Genomic DNA, 14,108 nt, shown 5'->3' on the forward strand with positions numbered 1-14,108 from the left:
TGTTGAACGATCGAGACAAAAACAAGACTTTTTTTACGAAATGGGTATGACATAGTACATACAATCAATACTTACACAATTAGTGCAATATTATTATTAAACAATTATTGATGTTCGGCGATTTACCGTACTCAAGTACATTAGTTTGAACAATTAACCACGTAAACATTTTATTATTAATATATTTTTAAAACGAAAATGTACAAGTACTATTTATATATAGATGTGCGGTAATTATTAACAAGTAAAAATGATAAAACAATAGCGTACATTTATTAGCGATCTCCAAGGTCGTATACCGTTCTGCACTCTCTGTCTGGAGTCATTGCCTGTCCTTCGGGACACGACTTTACTGGCACGTTGATGATCGACCTATGGTTTGTGGTCGTCTCCACTTTGAAATCTCCTGCCGTATGGTTCACCTCAAGAGGTTTCTGCGGTTGTGATTGACCCTTGGTGTCAGGTTCTTTGGCATAGCCGATGCGTCCGTTTAATTCAGGCGACTTGAGCGTTGGAGGTTGAGATGACTTTTGCACTGAAGCAACTGACGGAAGTGGAGTTGTAGCATTGTTAGTGGCCTTTTGGGTGGTCGTATGATGTATTATGTTGTGTATGTGGGTCAATATGCCAGCTTTCGTCAGTACGACTGCCATCGTCATTAGGACGATCAAGTAAACGATCGGAAGTTTCATTTTGAGTCAATAAAGTAGAAATGTTAATTTTCGGTTTTAAATAACTGCGTGGTTTTCTATATCGCGGTGCTTCCGAGACCGGCTCGATGATTGTTCGGACGAGACTGCTGTCTGCTGCACTGGCTGGGCTCTATGTCGCACGGACCTTCGTGTCTCCTTCTCTTCCGTCGTCACCTTCTCTTACCAAACTCAATTTGACCAGTAAGCACAATAACAATTCAATAATGTCATAATTATTGACAATATCGGCCGGCAGACCAACTACAATAGAATTCGAGCGCGGACATTAAGTGTATCGATTTTTAATACGATAACGATTCTTACGTTCGTTTATAGGGCTTAATTATTCCTTATAATTTAAATTAAAACTATTATACGCATACATAAATATGATGATGAGAAGCATCTTTATTAGTATCTATTTATTTTTAACTTGTATAAGATAAAAAAACAACCAAGTGATCTTTTTTTTGAATTGGGATTTGTTTCTAAAATCATAAAAAACCGTGTCAGCTAAAATTAAATAAAACAACTATTTTAATCTTTTAAAAATATGTAAATTCATCTGATTTCTGATGCACGTTACCACGAGCAGTAACTGAACTCTAAAGTTTAATTTTTTGGTATGATGAGTGATAAAAAAAATAACACATATGACGCACAAAAAACGACAATTAATATATAATATTGTATTGTACAAATTCGATAGAGATTCCGATCAATAAGTTACTAATAATTCTTAGAATGTATGGTCAATCGGATACGAAAAGAATCAATGAAATTTTTTTTTATATACTAGACAATTAATAATAATAATGATAATAATTATTGTTTTGCGTGAGTTTTTTTTAAACAAAAAAGCCTTAAAAAGTTATTAAAATGCAGTAAAATATTGTAAGTATTCATATAACCTAAACGTGAAAAAATAACTAATAATGCAAAATAAATGTTATGAATTCTCTTTATAAATCTCGTTAAATTTATTTGTATGTTATTCAGACAATTTTTTAATGATTAGAACAAAGCAAAATTCATAACTTTGAGCTCTAAAGACTTTTCTTATTTTACCAACTTTACATATTCGACATTTTTAATTAAATTCTAATTAATTAACAATACTAAACATAGGTGAAAGTGATCGTAGGTTCAGACACAATACTTGATTTCTTAATATAATATACTTAAGTGCAAAATGACTGTTTCTATTCTGAAAAAGGCGTACATTTGTATACATTATAATATAGGCGCATAAGATAGGCGTATTTCTGCTAGTCAATACTTTTTGAGAAAGCTTATGAATGGATCTATTGATTGTCCTGGTTTATTAAGTGAACTCAACTTCAAAGTCCCCAACTTCCATTCTAGATCACCATATCCTTTCTTTGTACCGATTTGCACCACTAATTATTCATATAATAGACCTATTTTCAGGATAATGTGCATTGCAAATGAGAACATCTCCACCTTCACTTTTGTATAGCTTGTTAGTTTAAATAATTATATATGTATTTCTGTGTCTACAAAAATTGTACTTTGGGCCTCGGCCTGTTTTGAAAAATAAATAAATATGTAGTTAATATATTGACGTTTAATATTTTTGCCATAAATTTTGTTAAAACTAATGTTGAAAATAGAATTATGTTATTACCTTGATGTCTTTGACTTGTTGCTGACTTTCGGCCTCTGCAGTGAGTCCGAAACGTCAGCAACAAATCAAAGAAAATGATACATCCGAGGATTATCAGTTAATAATGTTTTATCCATGAAAGCGTTAACAGTGAACACATTCATAAGAATATGCTGTCATACGAAACCAATAATTACGTTTGTAATTATTATAAATGCTTGAACAATCCAATATAACCTATGTATAATGCTTAAATAATTCTATAGTTTTGAATAATAAGCTAAATTAATTGTGTATTATTAAATACTACACTGTTAACTAATTACAGAACTCTCGATAGTAAAACATTGTAATAGCATAGTATTGATTAAAACATGTTCATGTAAAATGCACAGAAATAAATATAGTAAGAGTAACGTTCGGTATCTCACCTCTAAGTGGACTAATTGATAAAGTTTATTAAATAGAGTTAACCAGAGGTTATTCAATATTAATTAATTTTATCAACGTTTTTATTTTTAGATAAAAGTGTATAGTGAAAGGCTATATGGATAATTTAGGGCAGACATTATAACTCACTTCATCGAGTAAAATGTAATAATTAAAGTTGATTGTTATTAATTTCGCAATAATATTCGATTTAATATGGTTTTGATATACATATTATAAAATAAAATACTTTGAACTGCGAGCACCTTATTACTCGCTTTGTTCTTCGTTTTATGTTTTTTTTTCAAGTAGGTGTGTAGATGTATAAATGTATAAATCTACTATTTGTATTTTTAACCGTCGACCTCAGGATTTCTGAACGACGTCTGCTCTGCATTGCGTGGTCGTCTCTTGTTTGGAGTTCCCAATCGTTTCCTCGACCATAGGTTTCTTGTTTTCGGTACCGACTTCCTCAGGTTTTTCGAATTGTCTGTTTTCAACTTTAACTGTTACAGTAAAAGTTACTGGGTGCGACAGTTTTACTGGAGTAATCGGAGGAACAGTTGTAGTAGTAAGCGTTAAGTACAATGCAATGATGACCTGTAAGCCGCTCACCGCCGATGCCATCGCTACAAAGAAAACCAGATAAACGCTTCATTTTTTACACAAGAAATCTGAGTATTGTTATTATAAAACAATGTGTTTTTGACGGTTATAATCGCCGAAATCACGGTGCTACCGAAACTGGTTCAACGGTTGTTAAAACGAGACTGCGGCAATCGTTACCTTTCGTTTCATTCACCGACGCACCCTATTTCTTCAAAACGCAATGACTACTAATAAAACCCAAAACTAAATAACAATTTTTTTATTTCATATTATTGGTATAATATACAAATTATTTAGCTGGGTAATTAGCTCTTTTGGAGGAAAAACACATTATCTGCACCTAACCTATATAATTAGTCACAACAGAAAAAAAATGCACTCGTATATAAAACTACTAAATGAGTGTTATGAAGCAGGACGCCAGAACAGATGTCCAGATCTTTGAAGTTAATTTTAAACAATTTATATTCCTATTTTGTACTTTTAAAGCACAAATAGGTAAATGTAATAGTTAATTAACATTAAAAAAAAACATAAGCAATTATTTCCACGTGTAAAACAATTGTATTTACTAAATATAATATCATTAATTGTTATAGATTTTGATAGATAATTTATCTAAATATAATAAATCAAATAATTAATTAATACTATTATTGAGGAGGACGAGTGGCCGAGTGGGTAAGGCGGCAGTGTGTTAGCGCTTTCTGTCGCTGGTTCGATACTCGGTGACGGGAGCTCCGTTTGGTGTGCGAGCAATCTGAAAAGGAGCGCCACCCCCCTCTTCGGCGAAGGACTGACGACCCGTCCCGGGCAGCAAAATTGTCAAGAAACCATCATGTCGCAATGATGATGATGATGATTAACTAACTATGTAACTAATTAATTATAAATTAATAATGATCCTTTTTAGAGTATTGTGATTCATCCGAAAACAGTTTATAAAACTAACAAAGTTTTATGAATCCTAGCATAAGAGTGCCAGCTGATAAAGAATGTTTTTATTAATAAGGGTAACTTGATAAAGAAAGATTCTTTTAAAAGAGACGGTCAGCTGATAATCATTGCATAACAAAAACATGTTAATTATATAATTTGTATTATACACGGAAAAGACTATATAGTTGACTGTTGAGACAACCATGGAGCAAAAAAAAAAACCAGCACATTAAGATTTGAGAGAATATTTTAAAATTAATAAAAACGTAAACATCTATTATCTCGTTATAACAACATAACCCCATAGTTCTAACGTGCAGGTTACAGCAGTCATATTGGTATGCACATTTTTATAATTATAAATTATAAAATATAAGAAGTCAGCATTTTTGGAGCTAATAGATCCATAATATTATTGTAAGTATACTTTGTATTATTTGGAGACAACGGATATTATTTGATGAAAGAAAAATACGCCATTGTAAAACTATAATAACTACTCAGCGAATGTAAAAATGATGTCCCTTTATATTACTTCTACGTTGTCTATACTATGGTCGGCTTCATAATCTATTGCACATTATAATTAAAAAGTTATTCACAATGGTGACCATGGATTTAATAAATTGGCAATGCAACATAGTCCGTACTGAAAGAAACATACACCTAAGTAGTAAGTACGTATATATTATCAACATTTATTATTTTATATTGGTACCTACTTATAATAATTATATGTTGATTAATTTTTGACAGATTTTTTAATATCATTGCGTTGCAGATTGTTTTATATAAAACATGTTATTATTTTAGTGTCGGGTACCCAATTATTAGCCATACCTAAAATTAGTGGATCAATGAATGACGAGTGTGTCGTTGTCCTTGGGTTATTCCGGTATACTTAAATATATAAAAAAAAAACTCTTTGAATTTTATTATCCGTATTATATTATTTTCTACATATACTAATTAATAAATCAATAGTCTGAGAATAAAATGATTATTTGAAATAATTATTTTATTAAAATGTAGATACCTGTAAACGTTTCCTAAAACTTAATTTTTAACTTCCAGGTAGTATAATATAGGTAGTAAACTTTTCAGAATAAAAGTAATTCAAGAAGTACAATTATTCCATGATTATTTATATTTTGTTACTCGTTGTAATGTATCGAACTTTTGTATTTAATCTAGTAATTTGAAAAAATAAATAAAAAATAGAAAAGTTGCTTTAAGAAATGTACCTACACCTTATACAAAGTATAACTTTTATATAAAAATCAGATTGTCATTTACTAATCAGATAATCAGTATCAACACTCATGTAGTATAAAAAATATAAATTATGTATTTTATATTTTCGTTTCTCTGCATAACAAAGTAACGTAATAACTTACAGTATTATGTACATTATAATAAAATAGAATTGTATTTTCTTAGTTTTTTTTATAAATTAATTGTATAAAATGTTTATGTCTGTTTTGTTCGCCAATGCCTTCTCTCCCATTGCTATTGCACTTCAAGGATTTCGCAAGCCGCTTGAAATCCCGTTTGGGATGCATTATCTCACTTTACATTGTCATAGTCATCAATAATTTTAATCTAAAAAAAGAGTTGGAAAAATACATATTTAAAAATATTTCAAATATATTTAAGTTAAAAAAATATTAGTTTAATAATACAAAACAAATATAAGGTACTGAACTTTAGATTCAGAAATTTACTTTTAAAAGTGGTCGCAATATTTTAAATATCTACTCGAAAATACTATAATACATTTCTTAATTTTCACAAACTGATTACTTATTTAACTATCGGAGTATAAAAATAAAATATTACAGCTTATTTTAAAAAAAGGGACATCGATATCAATAGTTATTCTTTTTTGTAGAACAATGTAGGTATAAAAGTAAAAACCATTTACATAAAATTTAAAGTATAAACAATCGATAAAAAATTATCAATTATACATATTTATATTGATTTCTATAAGAGATTTTTTTTTTTACAGCATACAATCCGTTATTTACTAACCGGTTGTACGATGAATGCCGTTCGGATGACGGAAATATGGCGACTTGTACATTAATGCCCGAAGGCGATAAGAATTATCATAAAAAACTTACCGTATATTTTGTTTTTATTTTAACCCTCGTTATCGGGATCGTTGTACACCATGGTGCATCGTCTGTCGGCGTCCATTCGTTGTCCCTCGGGACACGTCCTGGACGGCGCGTTAATGATCGACCTATCTTGCGTTGTCGTATCCAATTTGGGCCCTGGCGTCACCATGGCTTGCGTGCGCTGGCGGGTGTTTGGGTTAGGCTGCGGCTGTGGTGGTTGCCCGCTTCCGGGTCGGGGACCTGCTTTCGGCTGGGAAACAGGGCGCCGCGTACGGTCCTGTCCAGGTTGTGTGTTAGGTACCACCGGGTACATCATCTGGTTCGGTTGGCCGGGATAACCGCGGGGGACTGTCGTGGACACGCTTGTTGGATACCTGTAATTATTGCTCACGTGTCTCGTTACGGCCGCTTCTATCACGGCAACCGACGTTGCCAAAGTGGCTAAAAGAACAATTCGGATTTCCATCGCAACCGCAGTCGGCACAACGATTGATTTTTAAACGTTTTTCGCACAGCTTATAGTATACGTCGTTGATGGGGACCACCGGTTCGATGATAGTTCGATTGAGACTGCGGTGCGCGTATCTATACAATAGATTTTTGAAGGCACGCGAACCTTCGGAGCTCCTCCTCTTCCACCGTCACTACCTCTTACCGACTATAACACTACAGTCTGTGGCACACGTTGCATTGTTTGCACGCTTACGGTGTGTTGTACAATATTAATAGACCAGTCTCCAAGTAAATTTATTACACGTTCGCTTGTTAAAAATCGAACGTAAAGTTGTAAACATTTTAAAGATTTTTTTTATAACTAAATTTTTATTAACTACGATGTATTAAGCTGTTATACTCGAGTACTTATCGTTCGTAGTCTGCAGCTGTAATAAACAGCGATGGTGGATGGGAATTTCCGGGAATATGTTCCCGGAAATTCATTTTAAGAGCCTATAAAAAACAAATGGCCCTTTGCACAAAATCTAAACTGCGAAATTAATATTGTAGTAATAAGTAATTAACAATAATTTATCAATTAAATAAAATTATAACTGTTAACAATATTTTAGAATCTAACATTACTTAGGAATTAAAGTAGTATGCTAAAAATTAAGCTACCTGCTTATAATAGCAATCTTAAATCATATAATTAATTATTATTATTATGAAATTTTTAGATATCATAATATATTATATAATTGGAATTACGTGCGTCACTCGTGGTTTTAAATTATGGAGGGTAAATGCATACATAAAGTATAACTACATTAATGGTGAAATAGTAAAGTTAAAATAAGAAATGCATTTGTAGCCAGTGGGCGGTGAGAAGACGTAATATAACTGTTATAAGATTTAACAAATTTTGTTTTTAATTTTAGATTAATTGGTAGTTGTATTGTGCTTTAAAAAACCCCAAATTTAGAAGTCAACTTATTACATTTATAGGTTCAAATGTAAAAAAGAATAATACGTTTAACTATTGTAAGACATGTATAAAATAAATAATAAAATAAAAGTTCTTTCTATAAGACTACATTCAGTTTTTATGAGTTTACAGTTTCAATGTGTTAAAAGGTAAAAAAAAAAAAAATGTGTAAACTCGATAATCGGGTTTTAGAATTTGATGTCTGAAAACCAAATTGATCCATCTTTTAATCTTTTGTCTATAATGTTTACATTTTTTTTAAAAAGTGCATCGCTTCTATTTATCATATCCTATATTCCTTTATAAATGTGGTCGGCCAACCTAAACTTATCTCTTCTCAATTTTTTATCGGTAACCATTTCTTTCTTTAATTTACATAAGTCGTTGTTCTTATTCATAATGACCATTATCTACCCACTATTTTTCTCAACATCAACATAATACTAACTATAACTATAAAGCCTATTGTAATCTGCCCTATCTGTTTACTCTCCAAATTCTTAATTTTAATTTTTATATTATTGACAGAATCAATATTTTTAGTAATTATTATCAGTGATTTTAGATTTTTTTCAGCTATTGTTCTAAAATTTATATGGCGGAAATTCTTATCGATTGATTGGTTGTATGAAATAAAATTGCTGAAGCAAATCGAGATAAATATTATATCTATATTATGTACTCATAAAAGTCTACGCTTAAAAATTCAAGCAAGTCACCGTAAAACAATAATATTTTTAACCATTAAACCTAGTATAAAATACTTCAGTATGCATGGTATATAGTTATGCGTAATATTAATTGTCCGTAAAGATTTTGGGCGATGACACACGAATTTGAAAAACCCATCCGTACTTGTATGAAATAATAATGTCTTTGCTATTTCAAAAATGGTATTACTCAGATCATTATAAAAAATGTTTGTGAATGTCTCTTTAAAAACATAACGTGGCGACTACACATTTGGTATTTTTATTATTTTACAAATCAATTTTATTTATGTGGGAAGAACATTTTTACAATAGTATACAGTGGCATAACCAGGATTTTTTTTTTTTGAGTATTAGAGATTTATAGATAATGGTATAGTTCGGTAAAAAATAGAGAAGTAAAAATTTCATAAACTTGAGAGACGTAAAACAAAAGGGGGCTTTCGAAGATTAACCCAAAGTATTACATCATTGCTTGTATCTTTTTAATTATCTCACATGACACATTTCTTTTTTTATTGAGGAAAAACAATAGTTATAATTTGAAGGGTTTCTCCTCGAAGCTCGAAAATACAATATATATTATGCCGTGTTATAACTTGGGCAAGATACATCCATGTTTATAACTTATAAACATTAAAATCTATGAGTTCAGGCTTATAAATCCAATACAGACATACTCGTTATATACTTTGATGCCCTAGAATTTAATTTAAATTATTAATAGTTGTATTGTTGGAGTTAATATTTAATTATTGGGAGCCAGTGCTGTAAATTAAAATTAATCATGCATATATTTCGTTTTTCGGCATTTTTCATTGTCAAATTTTAATCTTACCAAAATAAATATTACATGTTTTTATTTCTTATGGCATTGACGAATCTAACGGTTGAATAATGCTTAAAAATGTAACCAAGTATTTTTTTTTGCGCTGATAATACTAGCAATGATTAACATTAAAAAAACAGTTTTTTGAATATATAGTGCACTGTTAATAAAAGCAACTGTACAAATTAATACTATTAAATAAATACATGTAGTAAATTATTCTGTTATATTATTATAAACAAATAACCATGATTATATTTTATTACAATTAAGAACATCAAGAGAAATGAATATAACAACGTATGTAAACCTTTTTATCTTAAACAATTTATATAAATGTTTCCCCTTATAAATAGTTATAGAGCCCAATTAAGTGTTGTTTATGAGACGCCTGAAATTTTTATGGCTTTTATGGCATCTGTCCCTGCATACTCTTGGTCGTAACACTAAATGTGTTTAATACAATTTTGTTGGCAAAATCTATGTATTTCAATACAACTTTTCTAACGATAAAGCAGCGTTCATGTTCTTACACATTAAATATTCATAAATTGGTGATTAAATTTATTTACACATATTAAGCTAATGTACAAATAAATACTAATACCCAATAATTTAAATATGAAAGGCTGTATTAAAATTGTATTACCTAAAAATGAGCGGAATTTGAAATTTAAACACTAGGTAAAAACAAATAGCTTTGCCAACTTTTTGTTTTCATTTACATTTTTGTATTAACACATAGTTTTAGTTAGATATTTAAACAAACTATACATATTTAAGATTTACTCACATAGCAAAATTGTAATTGTATTTTTTATGAAGCAAATTTATGTCTAGAATATAAGTCATTGATCGCTATCAGGATTGGAAGTAATTGACGTACAAATTCTATCAGGATTTCTACGCTGACCCTCCGGGCATAACTTAATCGGACTGTCGATGATGGACCGATCGGCAGTGGTCGTCTCCAGCATAAGGATATGATTTTTCGGAGTTGCAGAATTCGATAGTGGTTGATCAGTAAACGTTTTCTGATCGTTGATCATTTTATCTGAAAATACTTGGTGATGACTGTTCGAAGTCGCGTGATATTCATTAACGGATGTCAAACTCATCGGTTGCGTTTCAGTAGTCGTATATTTTGTAGACTTAGTGTCCTCCATAGTATTTGGAACTGCAATAGTTTCCTGTTTCTCACTTGCCATCGTTAGATGTTTTGATTTGTCTTTTGTGTGTAATATGTCTTCGATATTTCCGAAAAGACCGGCGTTTACCGCGGTTTTCATCAATAGGATAGCCAAAAGGATGGCCACAGTATCAAAAAGTTTCATTTTGATTATTGGTTCAACTCGAAAAATAGTAACAGTGTTATTTATTGCGGCTTAATGTTATGATATTATTGCTATCACCAGACCGGTTCGACTGTTGTTCGAACGAAACTGTGGCTCTTGACCTGTAGTTAATAAAATTGTGCCTATTTCCTTCTCTTCCATTCATATTTGAAAACAATTTTAACTTCATATTAATTATACAGAACGTTTCAACGAAACTGTTTATATAAATCAAGCAAATTTTACTATACATTTGTTTTATGTTAATTCAATGGTTATCATTTAGTTAGGTACGCATTAAAAAAAAACTCTTTTTATACAAGTCTTGCTTATTTTTGAAATTAAAACAAAATAGACAAATGTTTATATAATATGTACATATTAGTTTTAAAACGTTTAAAAATTAAATGTTTTATTATTTAATCGTTTTTCATTGTCTATAGTTATTATTTATCACAAGGGTTCAAAATAGTTTCACAACTTTTTAAAGGAAATTAACAGTTTAAAAGTTAAGAATATTTAAATAAAAGTTTTCCAAAAATAAACATGTGTGATGAAAGACTCAATCGAAATATTTTTAACATAAACAAATTGTTGTTACTTGTGTTGTTGATACAGGCTAGAAAAATAATATCATCTAATCTGAATCTGCATTATGCTATTATAATATCTACCGGTTGCATAATGTGCTTAATTTCGGCGATAGATCGATAAAATGTATGATACAAATATAGTGCGTGTGGGTAAAACGCAAGGAAATTGCTAGAGCTGACTATACTACAACAAAATATAATAATATTATATTGTTGATATTATGTGTTATTATTACTCGACGAGACCCGACACGTCCTTGTACTTTCGAGGCGCCAAGCCATCACGTCATCACACACGGATACACCGCTGACGTCGTTAGCTATAGCGTTTTCATTTTTGTATTCCCGAACGAGACAGTTTTTGACAGCATATTTTTGATCAATTTTTTATTTTCAGACGACGCAGTGAGTGCGGTATAGGACGGAACAGAGAATGTAAAATATAATATTAAATTTCCACTTCAACCTTTCGACGTGCCGTAGGAATAGACATCTAAAACGTCGCACCGGTAAGTGCGTTTAACTTTTTTTCGTATCATCGAATCGGTGCGATTCAGATTATCCGTGAAAAAGATTGTCTAGAATCTTTTTTTTTTAACATTTTATAATATATAATATTATTTGCGAATTTTCTTCAGCGGGTGTTATGATGTCGTCGATTTAAACGCGTGTCTGTTAAACGAGTGGCATTTTATTTATTCAAGATTTGTTTCGGGAAAACCCCATTGTAACGTAAAATGTACGTTTACACGACAAAACGTGTAAAATACGTTTTAGGAAAATAAGCATGTACAAAGCCCTAAAATGGGATTTATGAGAGTACGACAAACACTGAACATAATAATATAATAAAAACAGAAAAGACAAATTATAATCTTGTGTCATCAATTGTTATCAACATTCTTTATTCAAACTTCAAAACCTTGTAGATATTATATTTCAGTATATTAATTATACATGTATAAAGCATACTGTGTACACAGTGTATAAAGTACGGCAGCAATATGCAATAGGTATTCTTTTTATGAACTACCAATTGATGATTTGGAAAATCGTTGGTAATTTTTTTTTCCATACACCATTTGTTGTTGAATCATTAATTTAATGTAAACATGGTTAGCGTTTATCTTTATGAGAAATCATCATTCGAATTTTATCACCAAACTGGTTACCTGCAGACAGCAATATTTTCGACCTTGGAAATTACCTTTTTCTAGGTTATTGGGTTTTTCTAACTTAAGTCATAACCGGATGAAAGTAAAGATGCAATAAAATACTGTGGGTAATTTCATCAGCGTCTGTTTTGATCAAAACGAGGAACACCGTCAAATATTGTAAATGAGAAACTTGTACAATTTTTCGGGGACGTTATGCGATTAATTTCCCAGGTTTTGTCTACCAAAACTTATATATGTAAGTAACCTGGGAGTTTGACAAAATAAGGGACTAAAATACTAGAAATAAGAGATACCGAAACAACATTTATAAAGATGAGGGCATGTCGCCAACATAATTATATTGAGTTTCCCGTATTCTTTTTTATAGTATTTGACACCATTAGGTTTATTTTTTTATTACTTAATTATACTGTCCGTTTCCATAATATTTTCTTTTCTTCGCAGTAATCCAACTGGTCATATGCTTAGCACAACTCTACCTTATTGGACTCTTACCAATATATTTGTTCAAGTATTTACTTCTCGTACATCGTGTTAATTATGTGTTATTTACCTACCTTGCAATAATATTGTTTATCGATTTGATTGAATTCGACTATAAAATAATGGCATTCCAAACTAGACGATTAACATCACGGTTAATAAATTAAATACAATATTATCACTGTTATTAAGGTAGATAATATAATGTATGGAACTACATAGAATGTGAAGTATAAAAAATTCAAGAGGGCATTCCCACGAAGATTAAATCTGATGTGTTATAGAATATTATATAAGTTGTGAGTTACCAATGAATCTAGGCAATAGTTGCCTTGCTCTGTTTGAGTTAACATTTTTTTTAGAAAATGAAAAATTTTAATTAGTTATGAGTTGGCTCTTCCATTAATTCATGCAAATAACTTAGACTTATAGTACGCACAATGAGTTATTGCGAAAAACATACCGGAAGTACAATGAAACGGAGTCCCGTAAGTGCGTGTCACATTTTCTCGTGTTGGCATTACAAACTTTATAAACAAGTAAAATTTAGCTTATCAAACATCGGTACAAATTTTAATAAAATATAAATCTAGACAATTATGTCTAGACAATTGTCCCATTAGTTTGAACATATTACAATACAGGGTCTTGTTCGATTACCTTAAGTCCCGAAGCCTGGCTACCTAATATAATATTATCACTAAATAATAATTAACGGTATTTCATTATAACTAATTTGGAATATTGGAGATTATAGTTATTATTTATTAATAGTAATTGACAATTCCAACGATTTTTATTTTTAAAGCAAAGTTTAAATTGCTAATTATCGGCTTTCTATAATTTAAAAATAAACTGGAATTAAAATATGCAATGAGGAACCCCATTCGACAAAAAATCAACAAATATTACACGGTATAATTAGACAATTGCAATGTAAGTGATTACTGATATACATAATATTATTTAAAAAAAAATACAATTTTAATTAAGTATGTAAGTAACAATAAGCCATGTTATAGTGATTAGAATAAAATCCCAATGGGATATATTTTGTATGTTTTAAAACACATTTTCATGGGCGTTTTTGTGAAAACCAGATAAAAAGCAGTTTACGTCCCAATATTCTAATAAACACT

General features: G+C 30.5%; 1 protein-coding gene across 1 annotated transcript; it reads right to left on the reverse strand.

The window, feature by feature from the left end:
• Positions 1-133: 133 nt before the first annotated feature.
• Positions 134-818, reverse strand: LOC126838703 (uncharacterized). Its single transcript, XM_050573341.1, has one exon. The coding sequence runs from the start codon at positions 690-692 to the stop codon at positions 276-278; it is 417 nt and encodes a 138-aa protein (XP_050429298.1). The 5' UTR covers positions 693-818; the 3' UTR covers positions 134-275.
• Between the last annotated feature and the right edge of the window lie 13,290 nt (positions 819-14,108).

This window comes from Adelges cooleyi, unplaced genomic scaffold, assembly GCF_023614345.1.
Source record: "Adelges cooleyi isolate 19-005CV unplaced genomic scaffold, UGA_ACOO_1.1 ACOO_flye_CR_arks_rails_tigmint_CR_PRNA_30, whole genome shotgun sequence".
Classification (NCBI taxonomy): domain Eukaryota; kingdom Metazoa; phylum Arthropoda; class Insecta; order Hemiptera; family Adelgidae; genus Adelges; species Adelges cooleyi.